The sequence below is a fragment of the Vanellus vanellus genome, assembly GCF_965231255.1.
Source record: "Vanellus vanellus genome assembly, chromosome: 1".
NCBI classification, from domain to species: Eukaryota; Metazoa; Chordata; class Aves; order Charadriiformes; family Charadriidae; genus Vanellus; species Vanellus vanellus.
Window position 1 is genome coordinate 87,459,985 of NC_138905.1, and position 13,381 is coordinate 87,473,365.

The following is a 13,381-nucleotide window of genomic DNA, read 5'->3' on the forward strand; positions in this document are numbered from 1 at the left end:
TTTTGCAGGATTGTGCAGGACTACTGTTTTTCTAGCAGTAAAGGGGCCTGTTATTTGTAATAACATGTTTAACAGCTTCCTGGATACAGCATTACATGTGTTCTTGCTCTGGATTCTCCTAGGAGAATACATGATTCGGAGCTTGTAGAAAGCAAAATTTCAGGACAGGCTAGGGCTTTTTTCATGGATATGCTTAGCAAGGAACCACAGGACAAGGTAGTTTTGTCTCTCACTTTTGTTTAGGTCAGGACTGAGGATCTTTGGCAGAGCTTTGTGGGAAGCCCAGGCCTAAGGGAATGAAAAGCCACGGTGAGGAACGAGTAGTGTGTGAGGAAGTCAGGTCTGGAATAGCAGTTGTGGTTGCAAGGCTCTGTAACAGATTCAAAGAATATTGGGTCAACATGTAAACTAACATTCCTTGATGAGGAGAGCCTGCAGTGTGGGCAGAAGTCTCACATTCATTTTTCGTCACTGACATTCACAGGCAGAAGATGAGGATAATTCATTCACCTTGACTAGTGAAACCAACATGGCCACCATATCAAACCTGAGCCCAGGCAAGATCTATGCCTTCCAAGTACGAGCTAGAACAGCCGTGGGCTATGGCCCATACAGTGGAAAGATGTATTTCCAGACCTTAATGGGAGGTAAGTACTGCCATTTTGTACTCAGATCTGCACATGACCATCTTTCACTTGTGTGTGTCACTGAGTGTATTAGCTTATCCTTTGGAGGACTGCTACCAGACACGCCTACTCAACTTGTATTTCTGTATATCATAATTTGCCTATGCAGATTTGTTCACTCAAAGAAGCTTCATGCTGTGAGAGCGTATTGTTTACGCTAATGCCATATTCCCCAGTCCTACTCGTTGTTGCCTCTGCGCCTCTGACGAGCCGGAGCAGAGTGTGTCAGTAGAACTCTCTTTAGGAGAGTGTTACAGTACGTAGCACTATACACTGCTGTAGTTTGGTCTTCAGCAGTCACAGGACATCTCAGAGCTGAATGCTCTGTGAAAGTCTTAAAGACGGGTGGTACACAGGACATACACCCATAAGCTTGCCTTCCAGCTGTATCACCATCCGTTCATGCAGAGAGCAACATATTACCTTGTGATAGTCTTTGCTCTGGATCGAAAGTGCTCATGTATGTCACCTACAACCTAATTTAATAGGGAACAATGGGATCGAAGCCCAGGTGTAGAGCTAGCCTATACCTAAGTGGCTAGTTAGGTGTCAGTGGACCAGGGGAAGGAAAGGTGGATTCAGAGGGAGCACTGGCTTTTCAGAAGGAAGTAGGAAGGAAGGAACTGGAGAAGCACAGTGACTGAAGGGGTAAAGGGATAACCAAATCAAGCAGGTGTTGAACTGTCAGGACTAGCCTGTGAAGCAAAGGACTGGTAGGGATGGAATTATGGGTAAGACCTAGTTGAGTAGAAGGGAAACTCTAACAGTTCCTGTCCTCTGCATTTGTGTGTGTGTATGCATGTGTCTTCCTTGCTAGGGGAGCGCTCGGAGATGGTGCAGGACCGACTGCCGCTTGTCGTGGGCTCAGCGCTCGGGGGTCTAGCCTTCTTGGTAATTGCTGCCATTGCCATCCTTGCCATCATCTTCAAGAGGTGAATTCCTTGACCTGCTCATGTGCACTGCAGACAGTGGAACTTTCTTACCCCTGCTACATAACCCCATCCCAAGGGAAACAGCCTGATCTGCATTTATCCAGATGTCCTTGAGATGCCATTTTCTAATTAAGGAAAGATCCTGCCCCATTACTCCTACCTGAGGAGCCTCTCCTTTGGTAAACCACTCATGTACTTAGCTATTTGGCCAGTTAGCAACATGAACACAAGGGAAGCATTTTAAAGCTGGTGCTCAAAGGTATTTAAATGCATCACTGTAAAGAAGGGACTGTAAATTGCATTTACAGCAAGTGGAGAATGAAACAATGTAGTGAAGAAGGACTGGTGGAATAAATATTTAGATCCACTTATTTAGAAGGTGCTAAATACCCTTTAACCAAGGACCAAGAGACAATAGCTCATTTGCTGAAGAATAAAATCTGTACAACCCCAATCGTTCAATGGAACACTGACTCATAAAATATATGTTAAAGAAAGCAAATACTGCTCCCCATTTTGGAAAGAAAAAGGTGCAGATAAGTCAGTGTAGAGATAATCTGTATAGCAAAAAAGGACAGAAAGTTTAAAGAGAAAGAGAAAACAGTAAGGGTCACTACTTTTGTAGAGGTACAAAAGTAAACAATGGGGGTTTTGTTATTTGAAGAAAAGAATCAGTCATTACCCGCTCCTTGAATTTATTAAGGTTTCAACTTAATCCCCTAGACTGTCAGTAATGGATTTCTGTAACTTTGCTCTACTTTGCCTCTGCACAAGAGGGACTTTTTAGCTTTTTCTGTTGACCTAAAAAAAAAAATGTATAAACAACTTCAGAAAGTGACATCTAGTTTTAGTTATTTCTTTTTTGTTCTCTTCTCTATTCTACATTTGTTTTCTTCTTCTGTGTATATTCTCTTTTAATATTTTTCTTTCTGGAAAGAAAAGAATTATCAAATATTGTTATATTTGCATTGTTGCTTCCTTTTGTAGCTTTGAACTGTTAAAAATATAATTTCTTGTTACAGCTGGAAATGTAATATTATGTGCACAACTCAATAAAGCGTATATTTTTCCAAAAAAAAAAAAAATCAAACCCAGAATAAATTAATACTACCAAAACTGTGTTGGGGAAAGACATCAATGGGTTTCTGTAAATGTATCTACATAAAAGGAAATATCATAAAAAATAGATTAATTTATACTTGAAGGATCATGTGCAATTAATAGGTAGTTCAGAAAAAGTGGAGATACTGAATTTGTGTTTTAATTTTTTTCTTGATAGGAAAAATAAGTTTGAAGATGTAGGAAACGAGGAACACCACATGAAATTAGTAGTTCTTTAAAAGATTGAATATATGTAAAGTCAAATGCTATTATTTTAACTTCTTTTTGTAAATAGTTGGTACACATTTTCCAGTTAATATATAATGTGAAACACCTATTTTAGCTAATTGGGTTTTTTTAATAATGGAAAACCGTTAGTATGTCAGAAACCTATTAAAAAGCCTGAATGTAGACCTGACTTTCAGATGCAACAGCAGAGAGAGCTCTTAGGTATAGGCCCCCAGTAAAGCCAATTACTTTCACAACAGAACAGGTTTTGAAGGTACAAGTATCTTTTTTGGTTTTGCAGTCTTAGCAGGATTTAAAGAAGTAAGCCTGGCAAGTAAGAATAATACACAAAGTTACCTTTTAGAATGACAGAATTAGTTACGTTAGTAAAGAAAAGTATCATAATGTTTCATGATACTCTGTCTTCAGTTGCTAAGGGAATCAGCAGCTAGAAGGTCTTGTGCTGAAACAGCAAAGCATGTGAGTTGACACAAATCCATGCATCCAGCAGGGATACTACAGGATGCCACAGGGTTTGATTTACAATCTGGTCTAATTAATATGTTCAGAAAAGATTGTAAACTAACATGAATTTTACATTTCTGGAAAAAAAAAAATATATATGAGCACTGTTGGGAACAAAGGAAGTGACTTGAAAATGGAAAATATGTTTACAGCAAACCAAGAATAGGATGAAACTTATAAAACAACTAGATCACGTGGGGAAAGAATTGCTTGAAGTAACGTACATTTAAGAGGAGAATGAAATCTGAGAAATGCTTATGCTGAGAAGAACCCATGCTTACTGGAAATTAGATACATATATGCAATAAATATTACAATAATAAAGCCCATATTTATTTTGATCTGCACATGCAAAAATAACATCATGGAACAGATTTCTGTTCATCTGGCTCTGTGTGGTTGGTTTTGAGTACCATACTTAGGAAAAGAAAAGTCAAAGTAAATGCTGTTAAGAGACCAGGAGGAAAAATAAAGAGGAATTAATCTTTGGGGAAAATTTATACAAATTAAGCATTAGAGTAAATGTCTCTTAGAGTGTTTTTGAAGAAATTAAAAGGCATCACAGGATTTGCCTTAGATTAGTGTTGAAAAGAATAATTTGTCATCATTAGATGAAATTAAAATGCAAATTTAGCCTGAATAGCAAGAACACTTCCAAGACAGTAATGTTAAACTGCAATATTTTTTTTCAGGATAGTGCTGGAGGTCGTGTCATTTGTCATATGTAAAGTGAGGATGCATACAAAACAAGCATACACTGGTTATCAAGAGATTGGCAGGATCTTAACACCCATCTTCTATCCCTAAATTCAAGGATTCCCCGAGTCTTGCATTGAGAAGCCTACCCCAACATCCTATGAGAGACTCTTGTGTGTGTCTTGACTTTTCTTTCCTTTATATCCTGCAGTAAAAGGCGAGAGACTCCATACACAGATCGCCTGCAGCAGTATATCAGTGCACGAGGTAAGTGTTCTTGAGCAACAGATGCCAAGGGCCTATCTCTTTTCAGGACTCATTAGCACCCATGTCTCTCAGGGCTTGATTCAGGTCATGTTTTGGGCTGTCTCCTCCACTGCAGGACTTGGAGTGAAGTATTACATTGATCCTTCAACCTATGAAGATCCCAATGAAGCTATTCGAGAATTTGCCAAGGAGATTGATGTGTCCTTCATCAAGATTGAGGAGGTCATTGGATCAGGTAGTGATCTGCAGATTTTGAAGTGCCTTCTTGGTCACCTTGAGACCTGACATACTACATGCCTGAAATGGACCCAACCATGGTACATCAAGTGTCTCAGGATAGCTAACCTTCATTTTTGCCAAAATTCATCTTAACCTACTTACCCTTAGATGTTGGCCACAAACAAAGTTTAAAACACCCTTTGAAGACCCAGAGCTCCACAGTTGGACCCTGAAGATGTCCAACCTGACTGAATTCAGAGCCTTCATGGAAAACTTTACTTTAATCCAAACATTCCTAGTAACCTTATTTCCAAGCAGCGCCTGAAGTAGAATGTTTTAGTGCACCTGACTAAAATTCTTTGCTGTGTTTCCTTACTTGAGGTATGTTTCTTCCCTCCCTGACAGGAGAGTTTGGAGAGGTGTGCTTTGGACGCCTAAAGCACCCAGGGAAGCGTGAATACACAGTAGCTATTAAGACCCTGAAATCAGGTTACACAGATGAACAGCGGCGGGAGTTCCTGAGTGAGGCCAGCATCATGGGGCAATTTGAGCATCCCAATGTCATCCATCTGGAGGGTGTGGTCACCAAGAGCCGACCGGTCATGATTGTCACAGAATTCATGGAGAATGGATCACTGGATTCGTTCCTCAGGGTACCACAACCAGAGTCTCCCACAACCGTTACCTCTTCATCTTGCTGTGTGCCAGTCTCAGATCTGATAATTTTGCCTGTCCTTCCTATTCACTCTTGTTTCTCTAAACCCTCAGTTGCCCTCTTCAGGTGCAGTAGAAATAATAGCAAACTACCAGAGTAAGTGGTTTTGGGCCAACATGGTGAAAATATTCCGAAAGTTCACCCATCATATAAAATTTATTATTTTAGACTTCTCCAGCTCAAATAATGAATGGTAAACAGTACTAAATTGTTTATCCTTTTACACAGGCTTACAGTTCCCTATGTGCATGCTCCAAAGTTTGCCTTTCGAATAATGATTTTCGGACTTTATTCCACTGAATGTTTTCAAGTTTCAACATTGTAATGAAGTAATGAAACTTGTAGTTGTTTTTGGACTCAGAGTTTTCAGTGTTTTTTCTAGTAATGAAACATAGATACAGACATTTTTGTAGTATAGATGCTTCACTTCTCTTTTTTTACTGATTCATATGCCAATTCAACCACAAATGCTTTGGCAGGTACATTTTGAAGAGCACGTGAACCCATTGTGTAGAATTGCATAAAACTCATTTTAAAGATCTTAAAACAGTAGAGCAGATTTGTCTGCTCACATTCATTTAGCCATCTTAGTTGTTAATGAAACCAGACGTACGATGCTAAAGGAGGATATGGCCACAAGGTGAGATTTGTCTTCAGAAGATCGCCAGTGTCTGACTTCATTTGAGATTTGTTGCCTTAAGCCCACCCTCCTTTCTTATTTGCTGTCCCTGAACCTTTGGATTTTGACAGAAGTTAAGATATGTGTTCTCTAACGTCATAAATCCACCTTGTTACCTAGCTCTTTGTTAGTCTTCCTTATTGGATTCACGTTCTGTGGTCATAAAAGCCCATGTTTGCCTCCTTACTTGCAGCAGAAAGAGGGACAGTTCAGTGTGTTACAGCTGGTGGGAATGCTACGGGGGATTGCAGCTGGCATGCGCTACCTTTCAGACATGAACTATGTGCACCGTGACCTGGCAGCACGTAACATCTTAGTCAATAGTAACCTTGTGTGCAAGGTGTCAGACTTCGGTTTGTCCCGCTTTCTGGAGGATGATGCTTCAAATCCCACCTATACTGGAGGTCTGGTAAGTTACCACTATGGAGTGAGTTACTGCAGTGCTGCCACCTATAATTTTTTCCTGTGTTTCTCCTTGATTTGGTGTGCCCTTTTTAGTCCATCTTGAGACCAGAGAAACCAGTAGGGTAGAGCCTCCTATCTTATGGGCTATCTGTTCCAAACCAGTAAAAACCAAAACCAGCTGAATATCTGATCCCACTCTGCTATGGGAAATGGAGTCTCAGTGCTGTTCTTTGTGGTGTGATGGCGAACAGGACAAACCTCATTACCTGATGTAGGTGTTATCTGTCTGGAAGTATAAAGAACTGAAGGAGAGACTGAAGTCCTGTACTACCACCCTTTGAGGAAAGAGTTGTTTATTTCCTACAGAAAAGAACTGGCATAAGTGTATTGAGGGGCTTACAACCAACCATCAAATGAACTCAATGCCTATGAAGTTCTGATACCTGTTATGCATACCACAAAAGGGGTGGGAGTATAACAGGCCATTTGAAACTACCATTTGGTATGCGGGGGATGAAGAAGAATTCAGCCACTGAAAAGCGAAACGAGTTTTAGATGTATGTGTTTTTGAAGAACGAGCACCCGAATGATACTTCATCTGGCAGGTCATACCTGCAGTCAAAGAGGCCAAGATGGAAAGAAGAAGGAGTTAATGCTAGTCATTCAGTGTATGTGTCATTGGTGTTGCAGGTTGGGATTGTTTAAATGTCTTTAGACTGCAAAATAGTTGTGGCTTTCAGGAGGATTTTACTATCTGCTACCTCTCAAATGCTGCAAAGTAGAGCTGTAAAAGTTAAAATGTATTACATCATGGGATTTGAGGCAGCAAGGAGTCATGATTTGGTTTTTTGATCTAAGTTTGTGAATAGAACAAGGTGAAAACCTTGAACACGGTTTGAATTTAAACCAACAATGCCTACAAGTTGGCATCAACTGGACAGGGGCCCCATGCTCAGAGTTGTGTTGTGCTACAGGCATCTGATCAGTTCAGTGATGTCATTTTCACAAATTGTCCTTATCTCACTAACATTGTTTGCTCTCTGACTGCTTTCTAGGGCTGCAAAATCCCCATCCGTTGGACTGCCCCTGAAGCTGTCCAGTATCGCAAGTTCACCTCCTCCAGTGATGTCTGGAGCTACGGCATTGTCATGTGGGAGGTGATGTCCTATGGTGAGAGGCCTTACTGGGACATGTCCAATCAGGATGTAAGTTTTAGAAGTGGTGAGAATGTACATCTCCTTCTCTGTCCTCTATCAATTCAAGAAGAAAGTCATACACCACCAAGCGATTGAAACTTGTTTGTCTTTTATTTGCCCAGCTGTGATAAAGCTTTGTTCTTCTTTACCTGCAGGTAATTAATGCCATTGACCAGGACTATCGCCTGCCACCACCCCCAGACTGCCCAACTGCTTTGCACCTGCTGATGCTTGACTGCTGGCAGAAGGAGCGGGTCCAGAGACCCAAATTTGAGCAAATAGTCAGTGCCCTAGATAAAATGATCCGCAAGCCATCTGCCCTCAAAGCCACTGGCGCTGGGAGCAGCAGGTGAGATGAGGATTTAGTGCAAAATAATAGGGCTTGTCTCTCAGTGGGCATCATGAGGAAAAGAAAGCAGTAAATCAGGCTATATAGTATTTTTACCAACCCTCTCATCTGAGACTGCAAATAAAAAGGAAGGAAAAAAAAAATGAGGGAGAGGGTTGGAAGAACTGTATATCCTGACTCACTTAATGGGTGATGAGGAGTTGGGAGTGCTGAATGTGGGGGGGAGATAAATATCTTGATGAGGTGCACTGAGGATGAACATGAGGGAGAGATGTTAGGGACTGAAGGGAGGGACGTATCTGGGTGCAGCTACACAAGATATTCTGTGATCGCACGATACTGTGTGATCGCAAAAGATGATGAACAAGGACCTTATGGACGGAAGGAAAACTGTAGCTGAGACTAATCAGAACTGCAACTTGCAGCCCATATTTTCCAAACCGCATTTTGCAGCCTGATGGAACCAGAGGCAGGAAGTCATCAAAGTACAAGTCTCTGGGGGAGTAAATGGCTGTTGGGCTGATGATGGAATTGCATCCTGCTGGCCTGGAGGGTTTTTCCTCGTGGTTATAAACCTTGTCTCAGTGGAATGTACTCCACAGCTGGGGGAGGGGAAAAGTGTCTACTCATGCCCATTTTACTAAAAGCAACACATAGAGTTATAGATTTGGGACAGACTCAGATGACAGGGAAAAGAGTAAATTGCATGTATAAACAGTCATTTCTTTGGCCTTTTACTGCTATGCTTTTATCTGAAGGGTGTTGGAGCTGAAACAAGGCACTCATTGTCTTATAGGTTACTCTCTGATCCAGGGAGTGCATCTAGGAGAGAGAGAGCTAGTCACAAAGGTAGAAAGTTATAAGGTCTCATTTCTGCCTCAGAAACTTCCTTAGTGCAACTCTTTACCCAGCTAATAGGTCTAGACCCAGAAAGTGTTGAAAGATCTGGGGCAACAAGAAGAGAATGTGCCTGAGAGAATATAAAATGGGAAGGAAGGATCAATTTCTTGGGTTAGGTTGATTGTTTTCAGGCAGAAAAGGGAACACAGGTAGTCTAGAAACGGCATCAAGGTCGGACTTTAGGAATCAGGGCATGAAAAACAAATATTGTTCTCTTCTATTCTGTGCTCTTTAGAGGTTGCATCCTCTTACCTTACTAGTGTGGTCACCTGATGTTGATAACTTGGGTTTTTAGAACCTGCCTCTTTTGCAGACCATCTCAGCCTCTCCTGAGCAACGGCCCTCCAGATTTCCCTTCACTCAGCAATGCCCATGAGTGGTTGGATGCTATCAAGATGGGGCGTTACAAGGAGAATTTTGACCAGGCCGGTCTAGTTACATTTGATGTCATATCACGCATGACTCTCGAGTAAGTAGAGGGGCAGAGAGCAGAAGATACCAGACACTAAGTTTTCCATGCAGAAAGTGAAAGCAGTCTGAGAAATATTTAATAAAGGCTATATGGAGAATACATACACATGAAAAAGGAGATGGAAGCCAAAGCAAAGTAGCTACTGTTTCTTACATCTTATTAGGGCCTCTAGACACTCTCTGTACCACTGTACATTTGTAATCTGTTTCTATAAGCACTAATACTGATCCCATGTACACTACAAAACATATTGTCAGCGTTGCAGAGAGACTTTGATATCAGAATGTTAATGACACCTGCCACAGGTAATAACCACTTTCCAGGGGATGTGTAGAACCAGCCATGCCATATACTGGTTGAATTGTTATGTAGAAGACAGGAGCCAGGAAATGGAACAATCTTAGAGTCGTAAAATTGTAGAATGGTTTGGGCTGGAAAGGGCCTTTAAAGATCACGTAGTCCAACCCCCTTGCAGTGGACAGGGACATCTTTCACTACATCATGTTGCTAAGAGGCCCATCCAACTTGACTCTGAACACTTCGGGTGATGGGGCATCCACAACTTCTCTGAGCACTCTTCCAGTGTCTCACCACCTTAACCATACCATTCCTTATATCCAATCCAAAGCTATCGTATCTCAGTTTAAAACTGTTGCCCCTTGTCCTATTACTACAGGCCCTGGTAAAAAGCCTCTCTCCATCTTTCTTGTAAGCCCCTTTTATATATTGAAAAGCTGAAAGAAGGGGCCTCCAGAGCCTTTTCCAGGTTAAACAACCCCAATTGTCTCAGCCTTTCTTCAAAGGAGAGATGTTCCAGCCCTCTGATCATTTTCATGGCCAATTTCCACTGCTTCTTTTTCTATCATAACCTACCAAGTTCTGCTGACACCGCCTCCACCGACACACATTTGCCAAGCAAAAGCAGATGCCTTGTCAACGGTTTCTCAGACAAAGATGATATCCATACACATTGATTTAGATCTACAGGGAAAGGGGCTGGGACTGTTGAGAACAAGAATCCCATTTTAACACCTTCCACATCCTCTATTCTTTTGCAGAGATATCCAGCATATTGGCATCACCCTCGTTGGTCACCAGAAGAAGATTCTAAACAGCATCCAGCTCATGCGAGTACATTTGAATCAGCTTGAACCAGTTGAAGTGTGATGTTTACACCATCCTTATTCCACTAATATCAAACTCTGGAAAGGTTCTGGAGGAATTCAGAGGGATTTTCACTGTAAGAAAAAGAGATGTCAGTATGCTACTTGAAGACTTACTGCACCCAGAGAGTGCACGCTACATGGCCTGTTCCATGAACAAAAACAAAGCCTTGCCATGATTTGAAAGCAGAGCTAAATAACTGGTGGCATTTAAATGTGGCTGACATCACACATGGGGAACAGGTTGGGGGAGGGAAAGTTATAATAACATGGGAAGGGGATGGAATAATAGCTTGGACTGATCACAAGCACCTATTGTCTCTTCTCGGCCAACAAAAGGTATCAGACCACTTTACAAAGCCATCAGCTGGCTTTATCTGTGGCTGGGAGCACAGCAAAGCTACAGAGACGTAATAAAGGCAACAAAAAAATATCATTTTTTTTCCAAAAGAATCCCGTCATGGTGTGAGAGATTTTTACTCAGATGGAGATAAGTATGTGTATCACTTGGTATGCCAGTTTGGCGGGGAACTCAAGTTCCAGTTAGTGCACAATATGTGGTAAGCAATGAGACATGTCACCTGGTAAAGAGGTTGAGAGTAAAGGGCTCAAAATTCTATGCTATTTCATGTGCAGTTCTGGGTCTGCCCATGATCCAGGAGGAAAGTTTACTAATCCGTTGTGCTGACACAAGGAACAACAAGTCCCTGGTGCTACGCAACTCTGTCTATGGGACTGCAACATAATGGACCAATAAGGATTCCTAGGATCCACCCTGCTGGATTTCCAAGTGGAGAGGGAAACAGGTTCTGTTCCTCACAAGCCCATTCTTGAGAGGAGAGGCCTAAGTTGGGATATTCTGAAATCCTGAGCACCCAGAATTTGGGGTTTGTTCTCTTCTGACCCCCTTACAGATATTGAAGACTGTGACAGAAAAAAATCTGAAGCCCTTTGCTGTTGAAAAATACTTGCTCTTTTTCTCACCCAGGCCAGCTACATCAATGGGTTGAATATTCTTTCTGAAGAAAATGCAAACCTGCAGTAGTCAACTCCAATAGACAATTGGAACAAGGAAGGTGAAACCCTTTCACAAGTTCTTGTCAAGATTTATCAGGGAAGGATACCAGTTCCACAAGTCACTTCATCCTTAAAAAAGGAATAACACTGTCCTTGGAATCAACTATGTTGTCTTGTAGAGGTGAATGAGAATAACCAGAATGACAGAGCTTATGTCTCCCTTCAGACAGACTAGTGCCTGCTTATGGAAAGATCTGCTCTGAGGTGGAGCAGAGCTTCAGGGCTATATTTCTCTGTCTATCCCTATGCAGGAGTATGAAAACATGAAGCTGAGCTTGAGAGGAAAACATAAACTATGCACTTGTCCACCTCACCAGCACAAAGGAAAGGAAATGGAAATGGCCTCGTTAAGCAAGACCACAATGAAAACATTGCTTAAAAAGATATCTTCTTTGTGTTTATAGAGGAAATAACCCCAGCTGTTATGATCTGTGCCCGTCTGTTGGCTCACTGTGAACTAGTCATCAACTTACTGTACTTCTCCAGCTGTCAAGGTTAGAATACCCCAGCTTCTGCAGATACCACTCCTGTAAAGATTTAAGGATTCCCCCAGCCAACCCAGCAACTGAAGACTGAGAAACCACGTTTGGTAGTTATTGAAGAGTCCCATAAGATGATAGGAGGTGCTCCAGAATAGTTGCGATAGAATAGCCAACACAGTTCAGACTCTTTATTACACCATTATAGCAACATATTGGGGTTTTTTTAGTTGAAGAGGGAGAATAGCAGTGCATTCTCTCAAGATATAAAAAGTCAATACAGAAACAATACAAGGAAACAAGATTAAAACATTCACATCAGTACAAAGACAGTATGAAGATTAACAAAAAACCCACATCAGACTAGAGCGAAACCTTAGAAAATTTGAGTCTGTTGCTTTTTAAGGGGTTTCTACAAATGTTTAATACTCACAAATCCGTTTACGTGTACGCTGACTGTCAGCTCCACCTACAGCATCTGAGACTGAACAAGTGTTGTCTTCTTCAGAAAGCATATTGAGCACAAGATGTTGAGGGGAATCTGTGATCTCTAGCACCTTCCAAATGTGTTCATCAGAGAACAACAATGCATGTATGTGCATTCATATATGAGTGTATTCTTGAAGTTCTGTGGACCATTTGGGGAAATACAGCAGGCTATGTTTTCCGTGCCTCGGGTGGTCAAGATTAGTGGAGAAATTAGTGATGTAGTTCAAATCCTGTGGCCTCTTTTCAGCATAGTGGAAACTTACATGCAGAAAATATATTCTCTCTATGCAATGGGAGACAAAATGGGAACCTTGTCTGAATCTTATATCAATGATAATGAGGTTTAATAGACCCTTATAGGGAGCTGCAGTGAAATGAAATGCTTGGTGGTAGTTCAAGCAGTGGGACATTTACTTTTGCATATGAAGTCTATGGAAATGTTGTTTTCGCAGTCAGAGGAAAGGGATTTACTTGCTATACCAAGGCAGGCAAGTGGTGATTGGACGTCATAGATCTCTTCTTCCTCCTGTTCTGAGACAAGCTTGAAATGTTCCTATGGTAGTTCCAAGATGTCAAGTGTCAAGATGTCCTGGCTGTGGCTAGAACCTCATAGGGACAGGGTTGGGGTCACAGATGGAGTGCAAAAAGGTGACTATTTTCTGTAAGAAGTCTCTCCATTCTCTTTTTTCTCAGGATGTTCCCTGCTTTCAGAGTACTTCTTACATAACTTGGGATGCAAAGGCTCTCGTCGCAATGCATCTTATGTTATTTGTCATAATGTCAGTCCTCAAGTCCGCAAGTAT

General features: G+C 41.4%; 1 protein-coding gene across 1 annotated transcript in view; it reads left to right on the forward strand.

Moving 5' to 3' along the window:
* Positions 1-10,565, forward strand: part of LOC309686786 (ephrin type-B receptor 5) — a gene marked incomplete at its 5' end in the record, with an annotated part of 60,289 nt that extends 49,724 nt beyond the window's left edge. The window contains 10 exons of the mRNA XM_082499554.1: positions 485-647; positions 1,504-1,618; positions 4,380-4,435; positions 4,551-4,670; positions 5,060-5,307; positions 6,242-6,457; positions 7,509-7,658; positions 7,805-7,998; positions 9,212-9,367; positions 10,429-10,565. Coding sequence (XP_082355680.1) covers positions 485-647; positions 1,504-1,618; positions 4,380-4,435; positions 4,551-4,670; positions 5,060-5,307; positions 6,242-6,457; positions 7,509-7,658; positions 7,805-7,998; positions 9,212-9,367; positions 10,429-10,537 — 1,527 coding nt within the window. The 3' untranslated portion in view covers positions 10,538-10,565. The remainder of the gene's footprint in view (positions 1-484; positions 648-1,503; positions 1,619-4,379; positions 4,436-4,550; positions 4,671-5,059; positions 5,308-6,241; positions 6,458-7,508; positions 7,659-7,804; positions 7,999-9,211; positions 9,368-10,428) is intronic.
* Between the last annotated feature and the right edge of the window lie 2,816 nt (positions 10,566-13,381).